At 40.3% G+C, this 27,541-nt stretch overlaps 1 protein-coding gene across 3 annotated transcripts in view; it reads right to left on the bottom strand.

The window, feature by feature from the left end:
• The window catches only part of atg7 (ATG7 autophagy related 7 homolog (S. cerevisiae)), a 92,662-nt gene extending 65,589 nt beyond the window's left edge, over nucleotides 1–27,073 (bottom strand). For 2 of the 3 annotated variants that reach the window (XM_077601947.1, XM_077601950.1), the window contains exons 1-9: nucleotides 26,601–27,073; nucleotides 15,443–15,611; nucleotides 13,945–13,999; nucleotides 7,759–7,876; nucleotides 7,608–7,685; nucleotides 7,407–7,523; nucleotides 2,514–2,660; nucleotides 1,168–1,256; nucleotides 108–229 (exon numbers count right to left, since the gene is read on the bottom strand). In XM_077601947.1, the coding sequence (XP_077458073.1) occupies nucleotides 108–229; nucleotides 1,168–1,256; nucleotides 2,514–2,660; nucleotides 7,407–7,523; nucleotides 7,608–7,685; nucleotides 7,759–7,876; nucleotides 13,945–13,999; nucleotides 15,443–15,596 (880 nt within the window). In that variant the 5' untranslated portion in view covers nucleotides 15,597–15,611; nucleotides 26,601–27,073. The remainder of the gene's footprint in view (nucleotides 1–107; nucleotides 230–1,167; nucleotides 1,257–2,513; nucleotides 2,661–7,406; nucleotides 7,524–7,607; nucleotides 7,686–7,758; nucleotides 7,877–13,944; nucleotides 14,000–15,442; nucleotides 15,612–26,600) is intronic. The other variant, XM_077601948.1, reaches the window with a different exon arrangement.
• Between the last annotated feature and the right edge of the window lie 468 nt (nucleotides 27,074–27,541).

Here is a 27,541-nt window from a genome sequence, read left to right as displayed (position 1 = left end):
TATGCTTAAAGACAACACAAGATGCAGTCCACCCCCAAAGGCAAACAGGCATGATGATTCATATCAGTTAAGGAGAACGGAAATGCAAACAAATGAAAAAATATTACCAGAGTCGAGCAGTAGTTCAGGCCGTTTGACCTGAAAAATGACACTGTGTTGAATTGTGCGGATTCCCTGTTGTGTTCGATCCCTAAAACAGAGCACCTCCACTGTGTCCAACTTTGCGCCCCTAACAGAGAGAATGATTGTCAAATTAATGTCTATACATTATCAAGACTGGAAAATATGCTTACTTGAAATTTAACCCGTAAACAAATTCTCACCAAGATATGATAGAAGCACAAATCACTCCTTGTAAGGTACAGTGTGAGGTACATGAAAACATTCAAATTACTATTTAGTTGGAGGGACAGTACAAAAATAGATGATTTTTTGGGGTCCATAATTGCTTCGGACTGAGTGACTGCACCATTATTATTGTTTATGAAGTTGTACGAATGTTGCGGTTGTATAAAAAGGTCTAAAATACATGCAAGGCAAAAAAAATCTGGCACGAAACTCCCTACACGCAACTGGTCACAAAGTGAAATTATTATTTGAGTTGAGTAAGAAAGGTCTAGAAAAAAAGTCTCAAAAAAACAAGGGGTTTTGAACCATCTGCACAGGTGACAACAGAATACCTTGTTGGGAATTTGTTCAGCATAAAAGGTTCAATAACCTATTTTAAGGTAAATTACTAAGTTTGGTATTCCTTTTCAGTCTAATAATAAACAGTATCTGAGTGAAAACAAACAATTTCTTACCATAACACAGATTTAACTGGGTAGGAAACAACAATACGTAACTTTATGAAACATGGTTTGAAGATCACTTCCATGTTACTAGGAAATAGCAATTTCTTCAAAAATATAGCCATGTGATCTGAGAGCTACCTGAAGCCATCTGATTTAAAGGATAATCGGTGACAGCTCATCTAAACTAAAATTAACTAACTATAACAGGAAAAATAAAGTGTTGAAATTCTAGTGTAAAAGCACTGTACACTACAAAAATTTATTAATTCCAGCAATACCTAGTAAATGCCATTGGGTGATGGGATTTCTGTGCCAATAAACAAGAAGACTCACTCACAGACGGACAAACAGACAGAGACAGAGAACTGTTTACCGCTGGCAAGCTATGAGGGCCAGTAGATTCCTCAAAGGCCATCCTGGATGTTGGGAGAGAGTACACGGGTCATACACACCAACGGTGACCTAGGGATAACCATAAATGATTTTCTTCCTCTTCAAATTTTATATTAACTTAATCACTCATTCGCCAGAAAGGACCAACATCAACAGGTGACGTGAAGTCAAGGGGTTAGAGTTAAACTCCAGTTTGTCCCATATCCTTTCCCAGAGATTCACCATTACACATCAGTCATTAAAAGAGTATTTTGAGTGTTTATTTTTTGTTAGTTCTTTTTTTTTAAATTTATAGAAACTTACCGATATCTTAATTGTATGATAAATAATAAGCATTACTAAATAATAATTAACATTTCTGTTCATCATTTGGAGTGCATGATGTTATCTTAACCTGAGTGATTCTAATTCAAAGTATGTTAAAGAAACCATGAATTCTTGCTTTAATGAAGTTAAATCTTATTATTCATTCTTGCACATGGATCAATCTTTTCGAGATTTCTCGGCAGAGAATTAGGGAAGGGCGGAACACAGACACAAACGCTCTCACCAACGAATTTTACTTTTTGTTGGTTTGGCAGAGTTCACAAACCCTGCTCTAAATGGCCTGGCAAGCTTGTGAAATATGCATAAAACCACATTTACGCAGATTATATTTTTCCCCCACAAATGAGGTGGTTTAGAAATAGAATGGGGCAAAATACTCATTTTTATGAATCCCTGCTATCAAGCAGGACTTAAATTCTTCATTTACTGCTTGTCAAAATGTTGTTAAAAAAGGAGTAAGTGGCGTTTATACAAGTGATAGCTAGAAAGTCATCAACCACTGCATTCAGACAAAGTGTGACCAAGTAATGTACTGGACTTGCGATCATGTTACGAGCTAGTAAAGTTCCACCAATTTTTGAGTCAACTGAGCCGGCCGGCACACTGAGTTTACTTTACTGGTTAAATACCAGAACATTACTGGACTTTAGGACCTATCTGAAAGGGGCTATTACCATATAAAAAATATTCTCTATAGCGTAGTTCAAGGGTACAAAAAGCAATCTCTGAAATTTCAGTTTCCACTGTGAGGAACATAATGAGAAAAGGAATGGACGACCATAGACAAAACTCCTTTTAAGAAGTATTCTTGTATACTTATTTTTAAAATATATACAAGACAGTTACGTTGCTGATTTAAACACCCCATGATTTATAAATGAACATTTTGAGCAATGCCCAAACTTTTTCATACCACTGAAACATGTTAATTCAGGGCAGTTCTTCAAAGCAAATTTCTATATATTGCTGCTTAAACTGAAAACAAAATGTGAAACAAACCTTTTGCACATCAGAAAAGAACGTCCCCCACTCTGCTAATGGTGCCAACTGAACGGTGTCATCGGAGTACTTCATGAGGAAATAGGGAAGTGCAGTGGTTCTGCCTTTGATACACAAGCCATCATAGGCCTCCTGCAAGGATGCAATCTGAGGCAGAGACAATTAGAGGACATAAATAAATAAAATATATTTCAATGCATGGTGGCAAGTGTTAATGGACACCCCTTAAAACTAGTGATATCCAACTTGAAAGGGCTGATCATAAATAGCTAATGATACTTTCGTATACATCATTTATCAAAGTATAATTAAATGTTAAGTATTAGTCTACCCATCAGAACCACCAAGGGAATGTTGATTTATTGTATTGTAGGCATAAAACGAATGAGTTTTTAATGTACTGCCAGACTCCTTGGTGAAATTTGTTTATCCATCATTGAAGGATCTTGCGGTATGATGATTTGTTAGCGCAATTCCTAAAAGTTAGACTTCAATCCAGGTTATTTCAAGTTTCAACAAGTGAAATTCAAGGCTTTTAATACATTCTTAAGACCACATAGACCAGAATTTAACATCAGAAATATGGTAATTTATCAGCAAATAGCAACTTAAGAAATCTTGAACTGTCAGAATCTTATCCCATTTTCTGAACCACTTTATCCTCACTAGGGTCGCGGGGGGTGCTGGAGCCTTTCCCAGCTGATTCCAGGCCAGAGGCGGAGGACACCCTGAATCGGTGGCCAGCCGATCGCAGGGCACAAGGAGACAAAGGACAACCATGGACACACAACCAAAATATTTTATAATTACAGACGCTCCCCTACTTACGAACATTCAACTTACGAACAACGGTACATACGAACATGTCTGCAAATTGCGTTTAAGTCCAAAAATGTTCGCAAGTCCAATTTTGTATTTCGCGCCTTTTTCGGAGTAGTACTTTTTTCCGCCGCTAATACCGACGCCTGGCGCTGTGAGAGCTCAGCTCACCCAGCATCTACCTTCTTCTTCGTTGCAATGCGGAAGTGTGTGAATGTATCTCCAGTGTGCAAATAACCTTTTTCATTTGTATCATTAAATATCTCATGCATCCAATATTGAATATGGTTGGCAAAAAGCTAAAGGCTTCTATTGAGGGAGTTGCAAGGAAGAGGCAAGCCATTTCATTTGAAACGAGTGGCAATAATAACGAAGCTTGATGCGCGTGAGAGTGGTGAGCGTTTCACGGGCATTGAATCGTTCGACCGTCAGTACCATTTATAAACAGAAAGATCGAGCAGCAGGACCCAAATATTGAACGTTGCACAAAGTTTGCAAATCAATTGAATGATGCCATACAGTGCTACCGCATCATTTATGATGAAAAAAAGAAGAAAACTGTGCAATCGTCATTAGGTCGCTTCTTTTGGCCAGTTTCTAATACATAAATCTCTCTCTGTACAGTACTGTACATATTCTCTCCATTTTATTAAATGTTTTTTTTTCAGTACAAACCAATGCGTGTTACTTATACAAGCCTTAAACATACAAATGCACTTATATAAACCTTCAATATACTTATATCGGCCTTAAACATAAATTATAATACAAAATATAGCACTGAATCAACTTACAAACAAATTCAACTTATGAACAATCGCTCGGAACCAATTGCGTTCGTAAGTAGGGGAGCGTCTGTACACACAGTGTATGTGTACGTGGGTACGTAGGTAGGTACGTAGGTAGTAGGTGCGTAGGTACGTAGGTATGTTGTTCTTTGAAAGGACAATATTGCTTGATTTAAAATCAAACGTGCGTCTATATCAAAGTCAGAGATGCAATATTTTAGGCATACTTCATAACAAATATCAGCATCCAGTCAGAATCACTTCGCGAATAAAAAACAAACAGTTAATAGTAATTTAGTGGAGTCACCCAGTGCCCCCGAGAACTTTTCTATTGCAAGATGTCCCTATTAGTTATGAAGAATCAACGTGACATCGGAGTTATGTCACATTGATTTTGTGGGGGTCTTTCCAAACGTCGAGCGCTCAACGTAGGAACCGTTTCGTGCGTAGTGTGTTTAGACACGAGCACATTTAGTACTTGCACACGCCCAAATGTTAATGTGTTTGTGTTGTCAAGCGAGTTTTTGCTGTTTTATTTTCTTTAATAAAGAATATGTGTATTTCCTTTGTCTTCTTTAATAGTGGTTAAGGTTAGTGGTTAAGGTTAGGCGAACTGTCTGGCGACGAAGTGTCCGGTCGACGAACTGTCCGGCGACGAAGCGTCCGTTCGACGAACCGTCCAGGGACGAAGCGTCCGACGACTAAGTGTCCGTCGACGAAATGTCCGGGTAACTGATTTTCTGGGTTTTTTTTCTCCATTCTGTCTCTCATGGTTGAGGTTTACCCATGTTGACAATTACAGGCCTCTCTAATCTTATCAAGTAGGAGAACTTGCACAATTGGTGGTTGACTTCAGCATGGATCTGAAAAAGCGAATCCTTGACTTGAACAAGTCAGGAAAGTCACTTGGAGCCATTTCAAAGCAGCTGCAGGTCCCAAGAGCAGCAGTGGAAACAATTGTTTGTAAGTATAAAGTGCATGGCACTGTTTTGTCACTGCCACGATCAGGAAGAAAACGCAAGCTATCACCTGCTGCTGAGAGCAAATTGGTCAGGAGGGTGAAGATTCAACCGAGAATCACCAAAAAGCAGATCTGCCAAGAATTACAAGCTGCTGGAACACAGGTGTCAGTGTCCACAGTCAAGCGTGTTTTGCATCTCCATTGACTGAGAGGCTGGCGTGCAAGAAGGAAGCCCATGGACCAAAAGCGGCACCTTAAGGCTCAACTGAAGTTTGCTGCTGATCACATGGACAAAGATAAGACCTTCTGGAGGAAAGTTCTGTGGTCAGACGAAACAAAAATTAAGCTGTTTGGCCACAATGCCCAGCAATATGTTTGGAGGAGAAAAGGTGAGTCCTTTAACTCTAAGTACACCATGCCTACTGTCGCACGGTGGTGGGAGTATTATGCTGTGGGGCTGTTTGCTGCCAATGGAACTGGTGCTTTACAGAGAGTAAATGGGATACTGAAGAAGGAGGATTACCTTCTTCAAGATAACCGAAAGTCATCAGCTCAAAGACTGGATCTTGGGCGCAGTTGGGTGTTCCAACAGGACAATGACCCCAAACACACATCAAAAGTGGTAATTGAATGGCTAAATCAGGCTAGAATTAAGGTTTTTGAATGGCCTTCCCAAAGTCCTGACTTTAACCTCATTGAGAACTTGTGGACAATGCTGAAGAAACAAGTCAATGTCAGAAAGCCATCAAATTTAACTGAACTGCACCAATTCTGTCAAGAGAAGTGGTCAAAGATTCAACCAGAGGCTTGCCAGAAAGTCATCAGCCCGAAGATTGGGTCTTGGGCGCAGTTGGGTGTTCCAACAGGACAATGACCCCAAACATACATCAAAAGTGGTAATGGGATGGCTAAATCAGGCTAGAATTAAGGTTTTCGAATGGCCTTCCCAAAGTCCTGACTTAAACCCCATTGAGAACTTGTGGACAATGCTGAAGAAACAAGTCCATGTCAGAAAGCCATCAAATTTAACTGAACTGCACCAATTCTGTCAAGGGGAGTGGTCAAAGATTCAACCAGAAGCTTGCCAGAAGCTTGTGGATGGCTACCAAAAGTGCCTAATTGAAGTGAAAATGGCCAAGGGACATGTTACCAAATATTAGCGCTGCTGTATGTATATTTTTCACCCAGCAGATTTGATCACTTTTTTCTGTTCACCCATAATAAAGTCATAAAAGAACCAAACTTCATCAATGTTTTTTGTGACAAAGAAGTATCTGTTCCAATCACTATCAGAGAAAAATCAGAGTTGTAGAAATAACTGGAAACTCAAGAGAGCCATGACATTATGTTCTTCACAAGTGTATGTAAACCTTTGACCACAACTCTATATATAAATAAATAAAATCAGACTTAGGCTTGTCATCATCATTGACTAGACAAATTGTCATCATACCCAGCTGCGTATGACAAAATATATATAAATATACATATAATATATATACACCGTAAAAACCACTATTACAACGGCATGCCGTTCTATTTTTCAAACTTTCCCCCATAGTGCCGTTCAATTAGAGGCTGCCACTTTATTGTTCAACTAGCTGGTCAGAATTTTGAGAAGATGCGGTACATTTTATGGCTGAAAAGAGAAAACAGGTAACATATCCATATTTATTTAACAATAGGCACAAATACAAGGCGATTACTGGTAAGTAATTACAAATTCCCTGGTGAAAATCAAGTGACACGTCGCTGTTGTAGCTGTCCTCATCATTCACATCACCTTCCCCTTTAGCCTAATAATTACTACGGCATTAAGTATGACTAAATAGTAATTTGCAGTTTGTATTTAGGGAATTTGAGCAACGATTTAAATGGTAATTATCAATAACCTTCCGGACCAAAAGATCGGCGACCAAAAGACCGGCGACCAATCGACCGTGTACCCAGACCATCACACTGCCAACACCATGCTACACTGTTGGTATTGTGATCTTTTCAAGGAATGCTGTGCCATTTTTTTGCCAAATGTAATGAGCAGCAGATCTTCCAAAAATTTAGACTTTTGACTCATCAATCCACAGAATGTTCTTCCAAGAGTGTGGAGGATCATCAAGATGTTTTCTGGCAAAAGTAAGATGAGTCTTTATATTCTTTTTGAACAGCAATGGTTTTCGCCTTGGAACTCTGCCATGGATGCCAGCTTTGGCCAGTGTTTTTCTTATAGTAGAGATACTTTTTCACGGCAGTGCATATATATGCGTACTAAATATGTTTAGGTTGCGGTTGAGAGCGAGAGAGAGAAATAATATGAATTTTACTCACTTGTTTTATTGTGAAAACTGTTTCTAGGAGAGAAGGCTTCTTTACAATTTCTATTCCATCTGGTAAGCAAAGTGCAGGGAAGCAGAACCAGTAGTAGAAATGGTACTTCTTCAAATCCTGGAGGAATTTGGGAAGAAATTGGACCGCTAAATGAAATTTGCATATGCGATGTTACACAATGCCGAAAAGTACTTTACATACCGCAAAGGTTAGCAGAATAAACCTGCAAAGGATGCTTGGGTCTGTTAGTGCATCTCCTGACCGTATGGCATCCCAAAGCTACAAGACAACAGCCATTTAGGTTTTTCGCAAAAGCAATTACATGCAGGACATCTGATTTATAGCATTTCACCTCCTTAGACTCTTTGTCCAGCAAACCTTTCTTGTCTGTGCTCTTAAAGGCATCCAGTGTGTTAGTGTTGTACAGTTTCCCAACAGCCTCGCAGCAATGAGCCGGAGTGGACCCATTCCTGGAGTTAAAATACAATACATTAGAGGAAAAAAAGCCAAACATAGGTCCAGTGGTTCTTCCACCTGACATTGTTGCAGGCAGTACGAGTTCAATTCCTACTCGGTGCTGCTGTCATTTTGGCAACCAATTCTCGGTATACCCTGCCTGCAGTCAGTGATTGGCTGGGATTGTGTCCAAGCACCCCCGCAACTTTTGTGATAAGCAGTACAGAAGATAAAAAGAAAGAAAAAAAAAAAAGAATCGGGACTGCATTATCGTTTTACAATTTGCATTTACCCTTAAATAGACATCTTAGATTTAGTGTACAGTAATCCCTCCAATATCGCAAATAATGTAGACCAGACATGGCCGCGAGAATTGAAAAACCGCAAAGTAGGATCATCCATCCCTATTATTACTACCATACTATATGTTTTTGTGGCTATACACATATACAAGTACACATGTAGAATTATCAAGAAGTGTATTTATTAAATATTACAGCTATAAGCATATGAAAAGAAAGTCATGTATTAATATCTAAATATAACCGATACAGCGGTACCTTGAGATCCGAGCTTAATGCGTTTCAGGACTGACCTTTAAATTTAATCTAACCTTACACTAAACTTAATTCTAATTTTGTTTTAAATGTTTATACCTTTCTTCTGGGTTGGCTCTATTCGCTTTTGCTTTTGTCTTCCCTTCAAAATATTCAGAAAATGATGCACACAAATGTCCTCACAATAGGATAACGCATGACCACTTGCCAACAGGAAGTAGTATACTCCTCTTGTAGTTGCGAGCAAGCTCCGCCATGCGTACACCATTCGGCATTGACTAACGGGGAGGAAAAAAAACACTGAAAAAAATGCAACGCTCCGCCCAGGGCTCCTATAGACATTTAGACGAGGGAGTTACGGCGAGAAAGACTGCCCATGATGTTCTCATAAGCAGCATATCGCATCGGCTGTATGCTCGTATATCAAAATTTGTCTCGTATCTTAAGGTAAATATTTGCTCGAAATTTTACTCGTATCTCAAATTGTTCATATGTCGGGGCACTCGTATGTCAAGGTATTACTCTATAGAAAAAATGTAAGTACTGTACTGAAATTAAAAATAGTTCCTCTCCCCTTGATTTAAAAACAAACGGTTATTAGGAGCTTCAGTCCAAGTCCTCTTATTCAGATTCGAGAGATTGGATCATCGAAGGAATCTTCAGGGGGCACCGTAAATTACTTGCGATTTCTGAAAGTATTAAAACCACGTACTTCATTATTATTGCCATCATTGTTTTGGGGCAAAATAAAATTCCACTTCGCTTCTCCGCTGCGTCCAGCCGTCTTAGCCACCCAAAGGGCTTTATTTTCGGACAAGGCCAATACTGTCCGCCGTAACATCGCACGGAGCTTGCACTTTGAAACCTTGCACCATCAGCTCCACTACCATGAGGCTCCCGGAGTCCACTGAGCGAGCTCCAATTTCGGTTTAGAACCACGGCATCTGCTGTAGTGTCGCCCGAAGCTTGCACTTTGAAACATTTCTTGGAAATTCCACCATTATCTCCGCGACCATGAGGCTCCCAGAGTCCGCTGAGCAAGCTCTATTTTTGGTTTAGGGCCACAGCGTCCGCCGTAACGTCCCCCGAGGCTCGCATTTCTGAAAAAAAATCCACCTTCACCGAGGCTCTCTGCCGTCCAGTTCGCGTTCAGTGTGGCACTCAAGATGCATAGAAGCCGACAGGAAAAGACTGCAGACGGAGATTAACACAACTCAAACCATCAACAACTGCCCCCTACCTACCCTGTCCAGTGTCTACAAATCCCGATGCCTAGGGAGGGCAGAGAGGATCATTAAAGACAACACACATCCCAGCTTCCACCACTTCAACTTGCAGCCCTGTGCCAGGAGCTACAGGGCCAGCTTCTTCCCAAGAGCCATCACCATACTCCACTCGAGTTCTGCACCTAGGACCTAATCAAGACTTATTGCTTGCCACTTTAGTCACTTTGTACCACTTATTCATGTGACTACATATCTCTGACTACTACTTATACTAATAATTTATTATTGACTACTTATTTATTTATTACTTATTTATTGATTATTTATTCATCATTACTATATAGTATTGATTATCTATCTGTTTGTCCATAGACTTAGCGACGGATGCGCTCTCAACAACTTGGCGCTGAACGTCTCCAAAACATTGGAATTCATCCTAGACAAGGCCGCTCCGCTCTGCTGATCTCACTTTGACTACTTATTTATTACCGTATTTACTCGCATATAAGCCGCTTTCGTCGGACAAAAAATGATTACTGAATCGAGGGTACGGCTTATATGGGCATAAAAACACGACTTGTCTGTGACTCCAGTCACTGCTCGCTTTTCAAGGTGTGGCTTAGACAGTACACTGGACATTTCATTGACGGACACTTCGTCCCCGGACGGTTCATCGAACGGACGCTTCGTCGGCGGACATTTCGTCGGCGGACATTTCGTCGATGGACAATTTCCGTTTTATTTATTGCCTTTTATTTTAATGTCAAAGTTCCTTTAAAAAATCTGAAGTAAAAACTCTCTCTCATGATTATAATTTTGAGAGAGAGATGACCTGGTTAATAATAATTTATGCAACTAAACAATCGTTCGTGAGGTTGAGGTTAGGTTAACCCTAACCCCTAACCCTAACCTTAACCACTATCCCCTAACCCTAATCCTAACCACTAACCTTAACTACTATCCCCTAACCCTAATTCTAACCACTATCCTTACGAATTGTCCGTCGCCGAAATGTCCGGCGACGAAACGCCTGCGGCGAAGTGTCCGTCCGCGAAACGTCCGGTCGCGGGCTTTGGTACCCGGACATTTCGTCGGGCGGACAGTTTGTCGCCGGACAAAGGATAAACAGATAAAACGCTAAAATAAATTTACTTTGACGTCTATGAATGAAATTCAGGAAAAAAAACGTATGTATCTTGCATAAACCGTGAAAAAAACCACGTTCCCGTCACTGCTCGCTTTTCAGGATGTGGCTTAGATGCGCGGGCGGCTTATATGCGAGTAAATGCGGTAATACTTGAAGTAAATGAATGTGAAATATATCTTCAAGTACCTAAATAATCGAAATAAGTACCGTATATTCCACACTATAAGGCACACCATAAAGACATAAATTTTCTCAAAAGACGACGGTGCGCCTTATATATGGATCAATATTGGTTAAAATGGTATGACATTCCCTTTTGCGCATCATCTCGTGGATTCATAATGTAAACCCCGTAAGCACTACTTTTACTATGTCTACTGCCCCTTATAATACAGTACAGTGGTACCTCGACCTACGATCACCTCGTGGTACGAAATGCTTGTGGTACGACGAAAATTTTGATCGAATAATTCGCCCGAGATGCGATCGAAATTTCGAGATGCGACCAAGCCAGGTGGCCATGGCACTGTCTTTTTTGCATCTCTTTCGTGTATAAAATACATCTACGAGCACTGGGCGGACTTTGCATTTCCCCACCCGTTTTTCCCCCACGTTGGTCTACATTTACATACAAAGTAAACAACTACTATGGATCGGCAGAGTTTTGCAAAGAAAATGCGACCGTTGACAATCGATATGAAATGCGAAATAATTGAAAAATGAGTGGGGTACGTGGTACCGAGCTTGCTACAAGAGGAATCCGTCAACCATATCCACCATCCTTAAGCAGAAGGACGCAATTAAGGAGAAGAGGCCTTCCAAAGGACTAACTATAATTTCCCACCGGCGCAGTGACATTCACGACGAGATGGAGAGCCTTCTTTTATTGTGGATAAAATAAAAACAGTTAGCAGGAGATAGCGTGACCGAGTCAACCATATGTGAAAAAGCCAGCGGAATTTACATGGATTTGATAACAACGAAAGGAGTGCCTTCAACAAATTCAGAACCCTTTAAAGCGAGTTCGGCTAGTTCGAATTTTTTTTTTAAAGATCTGGAATACGCTCGGTAATCAGACACGGGGAAGTGGGAAGTTCCAATTCGAAAGCCGCGGTGGAATTTATCAAGACATTTGCCTCGATTATCACCCAGGAAAGTTACATCCCCCAGCAAGTGTTCAACTGCGACGAAACTGGTCTTTTTGGAAAAAGATGCCCAGGCGGACATTCATCGTGGCAGAGGAAAAGGTATTACCGGGGCATAAACCTATAAATGACCGCTTAATTCTAGCTTTGTGTGCCAATGCCAACGGTGACTGTAAAATTAAGCCGCTGCTGGTGTACAATGCGGAGAACCCGTGTGCTTTCAAGAGACAACCTCAAGAAAGAAAACCTACAAGTTATGTGGCGCGCTAATTCTAAAGCTTGGATTACGCTTATTGTGATGACATTTGTGCGTGTCATTTTCGAAACATTTTGAAGGGGAGGCAAAAAATAACAACTCTTGATGCGTTCGTTTTGAAGACTTCGGCGGAGCGTCCGGGGGGTGTCAACCCGTAGAACTAAGGTAAAAAAGATTAAAACAAAATTAGAATTCAGTTTTGTGTGAAGTTACTTTAAACGTTGAGTGTCTGTATATATTTATCCAAGTTAATTTAGATTTGTTTGTTCGTTTACGAGTGCCGTGGATAATGCCCCCTGAACCCCTCCCCCTCCGCCTCCGTGTATGCCGCTGTGTCTCCCCTCTGCGAAATGAGTCTAATTTTACTTCTATTAAACACATTTTATTACTATTAAACCACTCGTTATTAATTACTTTGTCAATATATGGCGAATTAGAAGAAATAAAACATTTTTTCCAATCCAATATCCTGTTTTTGGTGTTTTTTTCAGAGGGTTGGAACAAATTAATTTGTTTTCAATTCATTTCAATGGGAAACGTTCGCTCGAGTTACGAAAAGCTCGACATACGATCTCAGTCTCGGAACGGATTACGATCGTATGTCGAGGTACCACTGTATATTGAAACTGTTTTAAAATAGGCATCTCTAGAGGGTGCGTCTTCTACTCCAGTGCACCTTTTATATTTTCCCATCAGGTTCTCATCAAGATAGACTTATTTCTTCTTTCAAATTGAATAATTTGATATTTTGCATTTTCAAAGACAGGCATATTAACTTCCTTATGACATTGACCCTAATAATGTGCTTTTGATTCATACAGTATCTCAGAAATACCACTTGTGATGATTTTCCCTTCAAAGTAACACATTTGGACTCCCTATTAAAACCATGAATATGGAGGTGAAAATTGGAAACCAGGGGGAGGCTTATACGCAAGAAATTGTAAAATTCAAAAATTTCAAGGCAACTTTCAGGGTGCGGCCTATACGCACTGGCGGCTTATATGTGAGTAAATACGGTAGTTATTTATTGATTATTTATTCAGATTTATTGATTATCTATTTGTCTGTTTGTTATATTTGTACTTGTATCATGACAATAAAAAGCATTCAATTCAATTCAGGTCTACAGTAATGTGGATTCTATATCAGTCTGTTAGAGTAAAGAAGCTGAAAGGCAAAGCTCTCTAGTTATTAATCGATCGACGTTCATACACACGAGTTAGGAAGATAGGCTGAGATGCTCGCCTGGGAGGGCCTTGGAGTAAAACCCACTGTTCTTACGCATCGAGAGGATACAGATTAAGTGACTTGGGCAACTAATTAGGATGCCTCCTAAATGGCTCCCTGTTTAGTTTTCTGGGCATGCTCACTGGGACAGAGCCTTGGAATAAACTATGTCACCTGGCTGTATAGGGAACGCCTCGGGATAGTCCCTGAAGAACTGAACAAAGTGGAGTAAAATGGGATGGCAAAGTAGAGAGGGAAAACTGGGCTTTCCTACTGAAGCTGCTGGGCCTGTGAGCCTACAACGGTTAAGGAGGGTAAGATGGATGACTGGGAGGATGGATGTTTGATTTAAGAGTTATAATTGAGTCGTTCAAAAATAATAAGGACTTCATTGCAAAATTGACTATGGTAGGCAAGTTTCAGAATTCCATGATCTTTCATTTTAAATATGGGTCCCTATTCTTCAGTTTAAATCTTGCCATCTGGCTGACTTGGCAACAAAGACAAATATTTCTACTTACACATCAAATGCACTGAACTCCAAAGTCAGACGGGTAGGCAAACCAACTGGATCACCTATAAGAAATATAAATAACAGGTGGGAATTTCTAGACATTCTCAGGTCATGTTGTGAAAAATCATACAAACAGCCAAATATTAATTAATTACCCTATTTTAATATATATGGCCTAAAGGAGCACAGTGTTTTCAGGACACCATACAGTCTCATTCAAAGCCATGCTTTATCCATGCCACAGGTGCTTAAGTGACGCTTACGTGCAAGGAGGTAATCACCTGTATGTGACATTTAATTTACTAGCGATTCATTTCCATTTGATTTGAGGTTTTCACTGCCATGTAAGCATTTGTCGTTTGTGTATAAATATATTTTGTTAGCATGCATTTGCATTGTTTGTGAGATTCTAATTCAACCAGTACATTGCTTTCTGATTCTGCAATTATTCTCAATCATTCAGGCCAAATATTAATTGGCGTCTGACTGATTCATAAAAAGAGGTAGGAGCAAAGAGTAAACCTTTTCTGGGTCTTCAATGCTCGACACGCATTGAATCTTAAAGCTAAAGCTACTGCATTTTTGCAACTAATCTATCACAATTGATGTAGAGACGATTACAGAAATAATCCTTCAAAAGGTTGTGGCTGCACCTCTTGTTCCTACGAATTCATTTGCGAAAAACAGCGATGGAAGCTGTGAATGCCTACCTTATGTGTCAGTGCCCCTCAAAAACAAAACAAACATCTTTTTTTAATTCCAAGTCCTGTATTAGGATGCTTGTCACTTACTAGTGATACTACAGGTCAAATCTTATATCTGCCTTTTTGGTTAAGGAGACATTAAATGGACAAACAATCTAATTGATAAAACATTTTACCTAAAATCAATAAAAACACTCATTCTGATTGCTGTATTAGCTGGCATTTGAAGGTCACTGCCTACATTGCAAAATGTCGTGATATCTGCCATTTTGAAAATGTAGCAGACAACAATTGTGAACACAAAAAAAACAAATGGGAAAAATCGACTATAGAGAAAAAAATGAATATTTTAGTTAATAAAAGTGTCATGTGACATCTCCATTCTACATTTGAGTGTTTAGGCGTGAACCCGAGTTGAGGACATTTGCAACATTTGTACTGTGCTTGTGATATACTCTCAAAACTCAATGAATGGCGTAAACCATTTGATGGCGACTGTGGCTCGCCATTCCCACATGCAAGTTACTGTATACGGTAATAAGGGGGGATCATTAAACAATGGAATTGCATTTTTATGGAGGTTGCGCACACCACACCACCAGTTTTTAAAAGGAACCGATTGAGGGTTGTTTGCTTTTTTTTCTCCCTTCAAAATATTCCGAAAATGACGCACACAAATGTTCTCACAATAGGATAACGCGCGACCGCTTGCCAACTTGTCCGGTAAAAAAGTTGACAGGTATGTAATTGCACATTTTAATTCTCACATGGGTAAAAGCCCTCTGATAGTTTGCATCTCACCGTTGTAGTAGTACCCTTTGATACATTTGGGGCTTTCATCCAGTCTGTAGTCATCGAGTTTTTTCTGCGTGAGTTGATGCCAGAAGCCTGCCTCAAGCGCACTGCTGAAAGGCGCAAATTGCAGCTTGTGGTCTCCAGAAGTGGTGGCCGCCATTAAGACACTAGACGGCTATGCAAAAACAGTTATAACGTTAGCATATCTTGACATTGACATTAAAAAAATATTTGATAAATGAGAATGCAAGGTTGTTTTATTAAATTTTGCAGATTGTAGTTTGATTTCATAAAAACTTTCCATTACTATTTTTCTTCGGTTACTCTGATAAGGCTTGGAATGTAGTCATCAATTTTCCAAATGAAAACAAGAGAAAGTAAGCAATGAATGCAGATGAAATAATGTGCTGTCCATGGATCAATTTTTCATAGCCCTGGCTCTCATTAGGTTCGTGGATAAGTAGGAGGCCCATCCCTGCTGACTTTGAGCAAGAGGTGGGGGACACCTCAAGTAAACATGTACCGTATTTTCCGCACTATAAGGTGCACTCCCAATGAATGACATATTTCAATTTTTTTCCCATATATACGGGTCTACAGTCGAGGCTAGGGTCACGTTATGCTTCTACTAGATGGTGCTGCGCTAAAGGGAACGTCAACAAAACAGTCATAGGTTAGTCAAACTTTATTATTAGATTACAAATCAGCTTTCTAACAACTCCATAAACTTTGAAAAAGGAATAAACAACTGTTTTATTACTTTCTCCAAGGTAAAGTATTAGTATTTCCGTGACACGGTTTATCTTTGAACAACAGCAAGGTATAACATGCAAGTGCAACATTTATATAACATAGTGGCGGGGAGCTTTTCCTCCATTCAGTAATGCTGTTACGGTACATTAAAGGTTAGTGCAATCACAATATAGTAACACTCGTGATAATGCAAAGCAATAACAATAACATTAATAACTCAGTGTTCACTCGGGTGAACCATGCGTGCGCTCACGTACACAATGAGGCACTATAACAATCAGCTGTTGACGTCCATATTCACAATATGACTAACCTTGTTCAACTGTAAACAAAAGAAATATGTAAAGCTGACTTTATCAGTTCATTCCTCATCTATGAATCCCTCGAATTATTTGTCTTCAGTGTACGAAATGAACAGCTGGGCGAATGTGGCATCCATCACCTCGGCTCCGTCTCATCAAAGTTGTCATTATTTGAGTCCGTGTCGCTTTGGTTGTCTGGCAGCTAAGTGAGAATTCCTGCCTTCCTGAAAGCTCAAACCACAGTTGAAACTGATTTATGAGCACAGGCATTTTCGATTCACTGGCAGATAGTGGTGAATGTTGTCCGGTGGTGTCTTCCAAGGGGGATAATGGACTCGGCGGCTACTTGCCGTAGTTGTGAGACTTGTTGCGGCTCAATATTGATCCATATATGATATATAGTTCGCAGTCTACAATGAATGACGCCAATCTAGCGGCTGGAGTTCTTTTGTAAATCCACCCGGAATGACGGCGGAAAACGAATTAGTGTGCTCGCTGTCATAGCGGGTGGATAGACAAAAGAGCTATATCAAATCAAATCAAAAGCCTTTATTGTCATCTACACAGCTGTGCATAACGAAATTGGTGGTGCCACTCCACAAAGCGCGTTTTCCCAGTAAAAATAAACATAAATGTAATAAAGTATAAAAAGTCACATCCTGTAATTGCATAGAAGGGATTGTGTGTGTGAACGCAAGTTCAGAGTCCTGATGGCTGAGGGAAGAAAACTGATCTTAAGTCTAATTGTCCATGCTTTTTGAGACCTGTAGTGTTTGCCAGAGGGCAGCAGCTGGAACAGGTTGTGACCAGGGTGGTATTGATCCCTGACAATGTTCCCGGCTCTGCTGAGGTAGCGAGGGCTGGCAATGTCATCCAGTGAGGGCAGAGAGCAACCGATGATCTTCTGGGCAGTGTTGATCACTCTCTGCATGGCCTTTCTGTCTGCTGCCGTGCTTCCAGCGTACCACATTGTAATGCAGTATGCCAGGATGCTCTTCACAGTGGCTCTATAGAAGATTACCAGAAGCTTAGTGTCCAAGTTGTTCCTCCTGAGTACCCTCAGAAAATGGAGTCGTTTCCGGGCCTTCTTCACCACTACCGTGGTGTTGGTAGACCAGGAGAGCTTGTCCGTGACGTGGACCCCCCCAGAAATTTGAAGGACTGGACCCTGTCTACGCATACTCCATGTGGAGTGGGGCCAGATATGTGCTGCGTTTGCGAAAGTCCTGGATTATTTCTTTAGTTTTTGTGGTGTTTAGTGGTAGATTGTTCACCAAACACCACAAAGACAGTTTGTTGACCTCATCTCTGTAAGCAGACTTATCCCCCCTGAGATGAGTCCGACCATGAGTAGTAGTTGTGAGACCTGTTGGGAATCAATATTGATCCATATATAAGGCGCACTGGATTATAAGGCGCTGTTGGGTTTATTCTGGGATGTTACTATATGTTCATTTGGAATTAATGGAATAAAGCTGAAAGGAAGTTTTATTAAGGGGATCATGTGCAAATTTATAATATAGGGGGGAATGTTGGGGTAATTCATTATTTTAAATGTGTTTGCAATGAATATAAAGCTTACTATATTAATCAATATATTTGCTTATTAGGAATAGTAATGCTCATCCTAAATGTGTAACTATATTAAACAATATAGTTATATGTGTTGATCGCCTACGCCAAGGTCGAGAGATACGAGTTCGAAAGGACATAAAACAATCCACTGAGTTCTTGCTCCGAGGACTGAAGATACGCGTCGACCTCTTCCCCAGATGCGAGTTCAACAGGGAAGATCGGCGAAGGACGCTTAAATTGTTGTTGGCTCAACGGATGGCTATCAATCAACTTGTATATTGTTTTTCCTTTGTGACGCTTGATATGGAATTGTTTTGTTTCTTGCTTACGCAATTGGATCGATTACTCGCATATTGTTTTAATTTGTGACGCCAGGTTGACGCTTGGGTTGCTTGATTATGGAATTGTTTTGTTTCTTGCTTACGCAAATGGAATCGATAACCTTGTAATTGTTTTGATTTGAAGCCTTAAATAGGCAGGACATAATGCCGCTCTTTAGAATAATCTTGGGTGGGGCGAGCTGCCGGATGTATTCTCTCTTGCAAGAATTAAATGTGATGTGACTACAGATGCCTTTTTTATTGAAAGCTGAATTGGAAAAACCTAAGGATAAACATACAATTGGATGAACCTAACATTTGGTCCTTCGAGCCTGTGGTCAAGATACCGGAGCAGAATCCAGGTCGCTTCCGTTCGATATCTGGAAAGACCGTGCACGGCGCTTAAATACCCTTTTCCGGGCTGGATTACTCGACGAGGCGACTTGGGTTCTCGACGGTTGATGACTAACACTCTGAAAGAGACATCTGGTGTCATATCTGGTAAGTCCACGTGAATGTCTGCGTTTGTTGAAGGGGCATTACACGTGAGGTCCATTTTTTTAAATGAGACTCGCGTCCAGGGGACTGCGACACGCGTCCAGGGGACTGCGACACGCGTCCAGGGGACTGCGTTACAAACCCTGGGTATACTAGTCGCTGCCAGGTAACGAGACAGAGCATGAGTCTATAAAACTTGGGGCAGTTCGGGGTGTCCTGTGCTGTGGTCCGGAAAGGTACAAATATAACTCTGACAGTATATCAAGCTAGGGTATAAATTTGTGTTGCGTGTGTTACGTGTTGCGTGTGTTACGTATGTCCTTCCGCGGAAAAGAAATTTGCTAACTGATAACTGAGTGCACGCGAGCTCCATCCAAAGATGGGCAGCTCAAATATCAAAGAATGGGGATTTTGAAATTTGTTGAAAATCAAAGCGCTACAAGGGTTAAACACCTAAATTTATGGATAAACAAATATGGGTTTGCTGGCCAGCTTAAATATGCATGAAATATTAAAACCTGCGGGATAAAATACGCACTAAGCATAGAAGTAATCTATATATAAAATGTGAAGGGAGACACAAGCGATACGGCTTGTTCCACAGATACTAATTATTGTTTTTGATGACGAGGCGGGGAAAGGCAAAACGTGCTGTTTTGTATATGATAGCGGGCCTCGGCTGGTTGATAGGAGCGAGGCGATGGGCTGTTTTATTCTAAAAACAAGACAGGCCTGCTCAAAATGATTTGAATGAGGATGTTTGAGCTAAATTTTAAACCAGAGATCACATTCTTTGTGAATGAATTCAATTGGAATTTTTTGTATGATGCTGAAAGTTGTAAAACGGCAATTAAAATGGTTATTTCCAAGTGCTAGGCATGCTTTGTTAATAGTAACTAAATGTACTGGAATGAAATGGCTTATTGTGGCTTATCCTGATTTCGTTCCCGTCTGCTAGCGGGAATATTTTGGTTAACAGAAATACAAAACAGCAAATTAAATGTTTAGCGGGGTTGCCAAAACTGCGTTTTTTTTCATACTCTAAACTTGCCAAATAATGTGTTGATTGGGGGGAAGCGCTCTGTTTTGGTGTGGCTGATTTGATGGTGTTGGACATTATAGTATGCGCGCGGACCGCACAAGCGACTAAAATTTTTGGGGGACCCCTTCCGTGGAGAATATTACAATTATTGGCCTTGAGGGCGCTGAAGCAAACTTGAGGGCAGAAATGGGTTTTGCTATGATATAGTTGTGCTTGCAGCATATTGTGCGTTGTAATTGTACACAGGAGGTGAAACATTGTGCGCAGAAAGAAAAAGAGGTCGCTTAGGAATGTCAACATTGATAAGCTGCTTCTGCAGCGAGCGTGAAGGTCACAGTCAGCGGCTAAGGGCGCGCTTCCGTTTAAACATTTCAGAATAAGAAATGTCTTTCGAGGTGATAGAAAATCTGTTTGGCAAAGATTGATTTGGTAAAAGCTTTGGAATTGGGAATAATACTATTATTATTATTTTATTTTTTTGTTTTGTGAAGTTCAAAGGGCTCTTGATTGAAGAGAGCTAGTTTTGGAGGATAAAACGATATTATTACAGTTTTTGAATGGTTGGTTTGTTCAAAATACTTCAATATAGGTGATTGGCTGGTTAAAGAAAAAATAAATGGAATTTTGTTTTTGTTTTTTACAATATTATGGCATATTGGTGACAATTTGAGGGTCCTTTATTAAGCATTGAAAATTGTAATTAGGAAATGCCTAGTAAAAGGTGGATTTCTCTAATTTAATTGTAGATTTTTCTTGTGGTAACAGGGAGCTATAAGAAATGGCTCTTATCTTAAGTAAACATAGTATGGGGTGATTTGCAATTTATGTCTTAGGTATTAAGAGTTATTTGGTTGTTAAAGAAATCAGACATGAAATTAACAATGCGGAAATGAGAAATTTCATGGCATTCGTCCAAATTATTAGGTAAATTGAACCTGGTTGGGGTGGATAAGATAATTGATTTAGGATAGGCATAGTTTCCCTAGAAGAAACATGGAGCGTCTTTCAGTGCACAAATACGTTCCCTGTTTGACCTAGAGGGGGAGTATGCTTTGGTATAGGTCATATTGAATTTGATGACTATTGGGGCATTATTACTGTCTATTGCTTTAGGGGCATACAAATTAAGAATTTAGCCAAAACTTACTGCATTGCAATTATGGGGTTAATACACCTGAATGTTACGGTGATAACGATTGGCAATAACAAGCTTAGATAAAGGGGAATATCTACAAAAAAATAAAATAAAATCTAAATTCAGGTGGGGCCTTTCATGGTGGGAAACAAGTGATGAAATAATGTCTATGTTTTAAAAATAACATCTCCAAATTATAAAATATCAACCTTGGAGAAATGCTTTAAGTAGATGGGTTGACTAGAATGGGCAAAATTCGATAACATTGAAAGGGGGTGTAACTTAATCCAGAACATGGAGATAAAGTTTTTACAAACGGTTAAATAAAAGGGGGGGGTGTGTGTGTTTCAATGTGTCACAACTTTTCCGTTATTGATATGTGGCATGTGGATCTAATACATTAATTATCTAGTTTCTTCAGGCATCAATTTTGCGGTTCGAGGATCTACTAATGCGGAGTGGATCCAGACCTTCCGGAGTGTGGAGTATTCCTGGTGTCCTCAAGAATTCGTAGGTTTTCTCTGGGTACTCCAGTTGTACTCCAACAAACCAAAATTGTGGATGATTGGGGGAGCACTCAAAGCAAATTCCTTGATTATGAGTGCGAGCGTGGATGAGTGTCTGTCTTTTGTGTTTTAATTGGCTGGCCACCAAGATATATCAATATTCTAATATCAAGGTGGAATATTTCTGAAATCGCTGATAAGCCTTTCGAGGACGGCGGTGGCAGAGTAGGACAGAAACAAAAAGAAAAGAATTTCGCCAAATGAAATTTTTTGATTTCTGCAATGGGAAATTTTGGGAACCTGGGGGACTAAACAAAAACAAAAGACTTATCTGGGAGGGTTGCCATTTTTAGTCATGGTAAATTTCATGCCTCAAAAAAGGGGGAGGTTATATATATTCAATCTATATGCAGATATATGGCCAAAACACGGGCGATTCCCCCTTATGTCAAGCTACAAAAGCTACATATCCATTTCAAAGGATACACATGGATTTTATAGAATATGTGTGGTACATAACAGTCCTAAAACAGGCCTTCGATAAAATTAAACCATACGGTGGGGGCATTACAAATCATTATTCAGACTGACAAATTAACTTGTGGATCCTTGTCTGACGTTTTTCCTAAGTCCATGGGCAGGTGGAGAAAATCGTCAGAGATGGAAACACCCGGATTCGCCCTAGTAAAATTAAAATCTGAAATGACCAGAGAATTCATTTCTGCAACGGGGAGTTCCCAAAACGGGAGGCGGTAAGAAAAATTGGTTATTGTTGATGGAAAATGCAGCTATTACTATAAATCAAACCTGCATAACATGTATGGGGCCCCGCCCTCTCTTACGAGTAGTACCCGCGCAAATTACTCCTGATTGTGTAATGGAGATAATGACAAATGAAAATGTAAGCCCCAATTGTGAGAAATGGAATAATGTCTACCCAGTTACAAGAACTTTTCAACACATGTCGCTTTTAAATCATTTTACCTGCTTAAAACCTTACAGGGCATGGTCTGAAGCTGGAGGCGATAAATGAGACGTGGTGTGCCCACGTCCTAAAACCGACTACACCCTGGTACCACGTTCTGACCTATAGTGGTGGTGGGGTCAAAACAAATTATACGACTCCTGCCAAAATGACAGCAGGACTTTGTGCCTTGGTCTCACTGCTGTTACCAGTGTCTGTTTTTCCATCTACAGTAGAGGAGATACAATTGGCTGCACAGAAATCCGGTATGATGGCGGGCCCCTCGCAATGGCGTCGATCGGCATGGAGAGAGGGTGCGTACCAGATGAGTATAAGTTGGCTAATCAGATCGCAGCAGGTTGGGAGTATATTTTTTCTTTTAATTACTCCAAACAAAATGTTGATTGGATAAATTACCTGCATTACAATGTCAAAAAACTTGGAAACTATACTGAACAGGGATTTGTGGCGATAAAGGAACAATTGGCAGCCACCAGTCTTATGGCGTTCCAGGATCGCATAGCAGTTGATATGCTGCTTGCGGAGCAAGGGGGCGTGTGTGCAATGTTTGGAGATCAATGTTGCACCTTCATACCGAACAACACGTCACCCGGTGGGTCCCTCACCCAGGCCATTAGTGGCCTGCAGACCCTCAACCGCAATATGAAGGAGCATTCTGGAGTCAGAGAATCCGCCCTTGAAAGCTGGTGGCATGTCCTTTGGATTTTGGCCCAAATTTGTTGCATTTTCCGTAGCCCTTTTTGCTACGATTTTGACATTATGTGGGTGTTGTATTATTCCCTGCTTAAGATCTTTGATGGGCCGACTTATAACCGCTGCGATTGCCCCTACAAATTCTAAATTGCATGAATTATATCCCCTACTAATGCTGACAGCAGCAGTGAATTTCAAGAGCATGGTAGTTCCGGGGATGGAAAATATGGCGAAAATGATTTTGTTTTCTGCTTTCAGACCTGCCGAACGAGTAGGGCCTAAGCGGGTAAAATTAAAACAGCCAACGGAGATATCCCTCTCTTCTTGGATTTGCCATAAAATAAATAATGAACATATAATAAAAAAGGGGGGAATGTTGGGTTTATTCTGGGATGTTACTATATGTTCATTTGGAATTAATGGAATAAAGCTGAAAGGAAGTTTTATTAAGGGGATCATGTGCAAATTTATAATATAGGGGGGAATGTTGGGGTAATTCATTATTATAAATGTGTTTGCAATGAATATAAAGCTTACTATATTAATCAATATATTTGCTTATTAGGAATAGTAATGCTCATCCTAAATGTGTAACTATATTAAACAATATAGTTATATGTGTTGATCGCCTACGCCAAGGTCGAGAGATACGAGTTCGAAAGGACATAAAACAATCCACTGAGTTCTTGCTCCGAGGACTGAAGATACGCGTCGACCTCTTCCCCAGATGCGAGTTCAACAGGGAAGATCGGCGAAGGACGCTTAAATTGTTGTTGGCTCAACGGATGGCTATCAATCAACTTGGTATATTGTTTTTCCTTTGTGACGCTTGATATGGAATTGTTTTGTTTCTTGCTTACGCAATTGGATCGATTACTCGCATATTGTTTTAATTTGTGACGCCAGGTTGACGCTTGGGTTGCTTGATTATGGAATTGTTTTGTTTCTTGCTTACGCAAATGGAATCGATAACCTTGTAATTGTTTTGATTTGAAGCCTTAAATAGGCAGGACATAATGCCGCTCTTTAGAATAATCTTGGGTGGGGCGAGCTGCCGGATGTATTCTCTCTTGCAAGAATTAAATGTGATGTGACTACAGATGCCTTTTTTATTGAAAGCTGAATTGGAAAAACCTAAGGATAAACATACAATTGGATGAACCTAACAGGCGCATAGTCAGCTTTTGAAAGAATTGAAGGCTTTAATTAACAACCACAGACATTCGCGATCACAATTATGGACAGTTTAGGGTATCAAATAGGTTGTCCCGAAAGGCAATGAGTTTCCCAAGGGGAAATTCAGAAAATGGCTCAGCAGTAAGTCTCATCTCATCTCATTTTCGTAACCGCTTTATCCTCATTAGGGTCAAGCCCAGCTGTCTCCGGGCCAGAGTCGGGGGACACCCTGAATCAGTGGCCAACCGATCGCAGGGCACAAGGAGACGGACAACTATGTACACTCACTCCCATACCTAGGGGCAATTTTGAGTGTCCAATCACCCTACCATGCATGTTTTTGAAATTCTACAATGTAACCGGAAACAGAGATTTTTGAAAAGAAGCCTTCTATAATTATCCGTTTCATTTTTTGGTGATAAATAATTACCGTATTTACTCGCATATAAGCCGCCCGCGCGTATAAGCGCACCCTGAAAGTTGCCTTGAATTTTTTTTACTTTACAATTTCTCGCGTATAAGCCACCCCCGATTCCCAATTTTCACCTCCATATTCATGGTTTTAATAGGGAGTACAAAATGATGTTACTTTGAAGGGACAATCTTAAGAAAAAACATCACAAGTGGTATTTCTGAGATGCTGTATGAATCAAAAGCACATTATTAGGGTCAATATCATAAGGACGGTAATATAACCGGTCTTTGTAAATGCAAAATATCAAATTATTCAATTTTAAAAAAAGAAATGTCTATCTTGATGCTTTCTAAATGACAGAAATTACAATTTTCTTACCAGAAGTTTAAGATGTTGTGGCAACCATATTGCTTCTAATGTCAAAATATCTAAATTCTTTCGATGGATAAATGGATTAAAAGAACTGGATTAAAAGCCCCGAATATCAATTTTTTATAGGTCTAAAACAACGTTTATTTTAGCTTTTATATAAATATATAAATATATATATTTAGATTTTACAAAATGATTTTGGAACTAAAAACACAGAAAAAATGATTTAAAAAATTACAATTATTGATTTAAAAGGGGGAAAATCAGGAAATTTAATATACATTTATACTCTTCATTTTAATTTGATCCTAAAACAGAAAGTCGGCACTCATGATTTACTTTCCCGGGCCACACAAAATGATGCAGCGGGCCAGATTTGGCCCCCGGGCCGCCACTTTGACACATGTGAACTAGTGTATAGCCTCAGTTGCTAACCCGAAGGTTGTTTACAAACATGTAGGGAAAAAGGTTTGTGTTTTTTTTCTTTTTTTAAATGATGGATCAAGTTAAAGTGGAGGGCAGCCCGGTGGCATGAGTGGTTAGGGCAGGGGTGGGCAAACTATTCCATAGAGGGCCGCAGTGGGTGCAGGCTTTGGTTCCAACCTATGAGAGGAAACCTTTCCACCAATCTGGTATGTTAGAAGTGCAATCCGTGGATTGCAGTCAGGTGCTTCTGGCTTCAGCACATCCCCCATTGGTTCAACTGGGTCTGTGTCTGTGCTGAATGGCTTGGAACAAAAAGCTGCACCCACCCGCAGCGGCCCTCAAGGACCACTTTGCCCACCCCTGGGTTAGGGCATCGGCCTCACAACTCTGGGGTCCTGGGTTCAAATCCAGGTCGGTCCAACTGTGTGGAGTTTGCATGTTCTCCCCGGGGCTGCATGGGTTTTCCATAGGTACTCCGATTTCCTCCCACATTCCAAAACATGCATGGTAAGCTGATTAGACACTCTAAATTGCCCCTAGGTATGAGTGTGAGCAAATGGTTGTTTGTCTCCCTGTGCCCTGCAATTGGCTGGCCACCAATTCAGGGTATCCCCCACCTCTGGCCTGAAGTCAGCTGGGAGAGGCTCCAGCACCCCGCCCGCGACCCTAGTGAGTATAAAGAGGTTCAGAAAATGAGATTAGATGAGATTGCAGCGTACCACCATCGTTTTGACGTTTTAAAGATAAGCACATTTCTGCTTAATGCGTAAAACTTCATCAAAGATGCTTCATGTCCCCCACACACATTATAAATTGACGTGCCCTAAATAAAAGTCCCGCAAAACGTTTGTCTGCAGGTTCAGCAAGAGTGAGAAAGTATAACGGAATTACATTCTCCATTTGCTCGTGTGTTAAAGACAGTCACACCTTTGTTGTAAAAATTCCAGCCAGGTTTGATTCACTTACCTAGATCCTTACTTCCGTGTTCTTTTGGTCATGTGATTCGGCGTGACGTCACGATACGGTGCACTATGGGCATTCTTAAGAGAGTAGCCGAGTTTTAAAAAAGTAATTAAAAAAGAAAACTTGCCAAGATTTATGGCGCATACATCATTGAGTAAAACACAAAAAACAAAAACATTAAAACAAACGCACAGACGACAAGGAATGAGAATACTGATAAAAAGCTGTACGTTCCGGTCCTCGTCCTCTTCATTGTGAAAGTGATGTCTCTGTCTGTGTACTGTGTAGTATTATTTCAAAGAAACCTTTGCAGAGTTTAGAGGCACCTCAAACAATACCGTCAATCCTCAATAGGTAGCAAAACATCCAGAAAGGAAACGCTTTGCCATTCGTTCCGGGTGAAAGCTGTTTGGCATGAAAACGATCCAGGAAGTTGGGAAATTACCGCAGACCTCGGCAGGGCTCAGTTAGGGACAGTCCCAATACTACACGGCTGAAAAAAAGCGTAGAGGGGAATGTATTGTTGTAATTTATAAAACAAAGATTATTGGTTTATTCTCAATTTAAAACTATTACCATGTATCTTAATAATGTGTCTGTTGTCATCTTTCGCAAAAATTCTCCCAGGATAACGAATTATATAAACACATACAGCAAATCTATTTTCACAGTGACTCACTTTTGGGATGTATCTTACCTACTATGTAAATTGGAACTGTTTTTTTTCATATTCTGAACCGCTTTATCATCACTTAGGTGGCGGGGGGTGCTGGAGCCTATCCCACCTGACTTCGGGCCAGAGGCGGGGGACACCCTGAATTGGGGGCCAGCCAATAGCAGAGCACAATCAGACAAACAACCATTCACGCTCACCCTCAAACCTAGGGACAATTTAGACTGTCCAATCAGCCTACCATGCATGTCTTTTGAATGTGGGAGGAAAC

This window comes from Stigmatopora argus, chromosome 6 (genome assembly GCF_051989625.1).
Source record: "Stigmatopora argus isolate UIUO_Sarg chromosome 6, RoL_Sarg_1.0, whole genome shotgun sequence".
NCBI classification, from domain to species: domain Eukaryota; kingdom Metazoa; phylum Chordata; class Actinopteri; order Syngnathiformes; family Syngnathidae; genus Stigmatopora; species Stigmatopora argus.
This window is presented reverse-complemented; position numbering and strand designations above follow the sequence as displayed.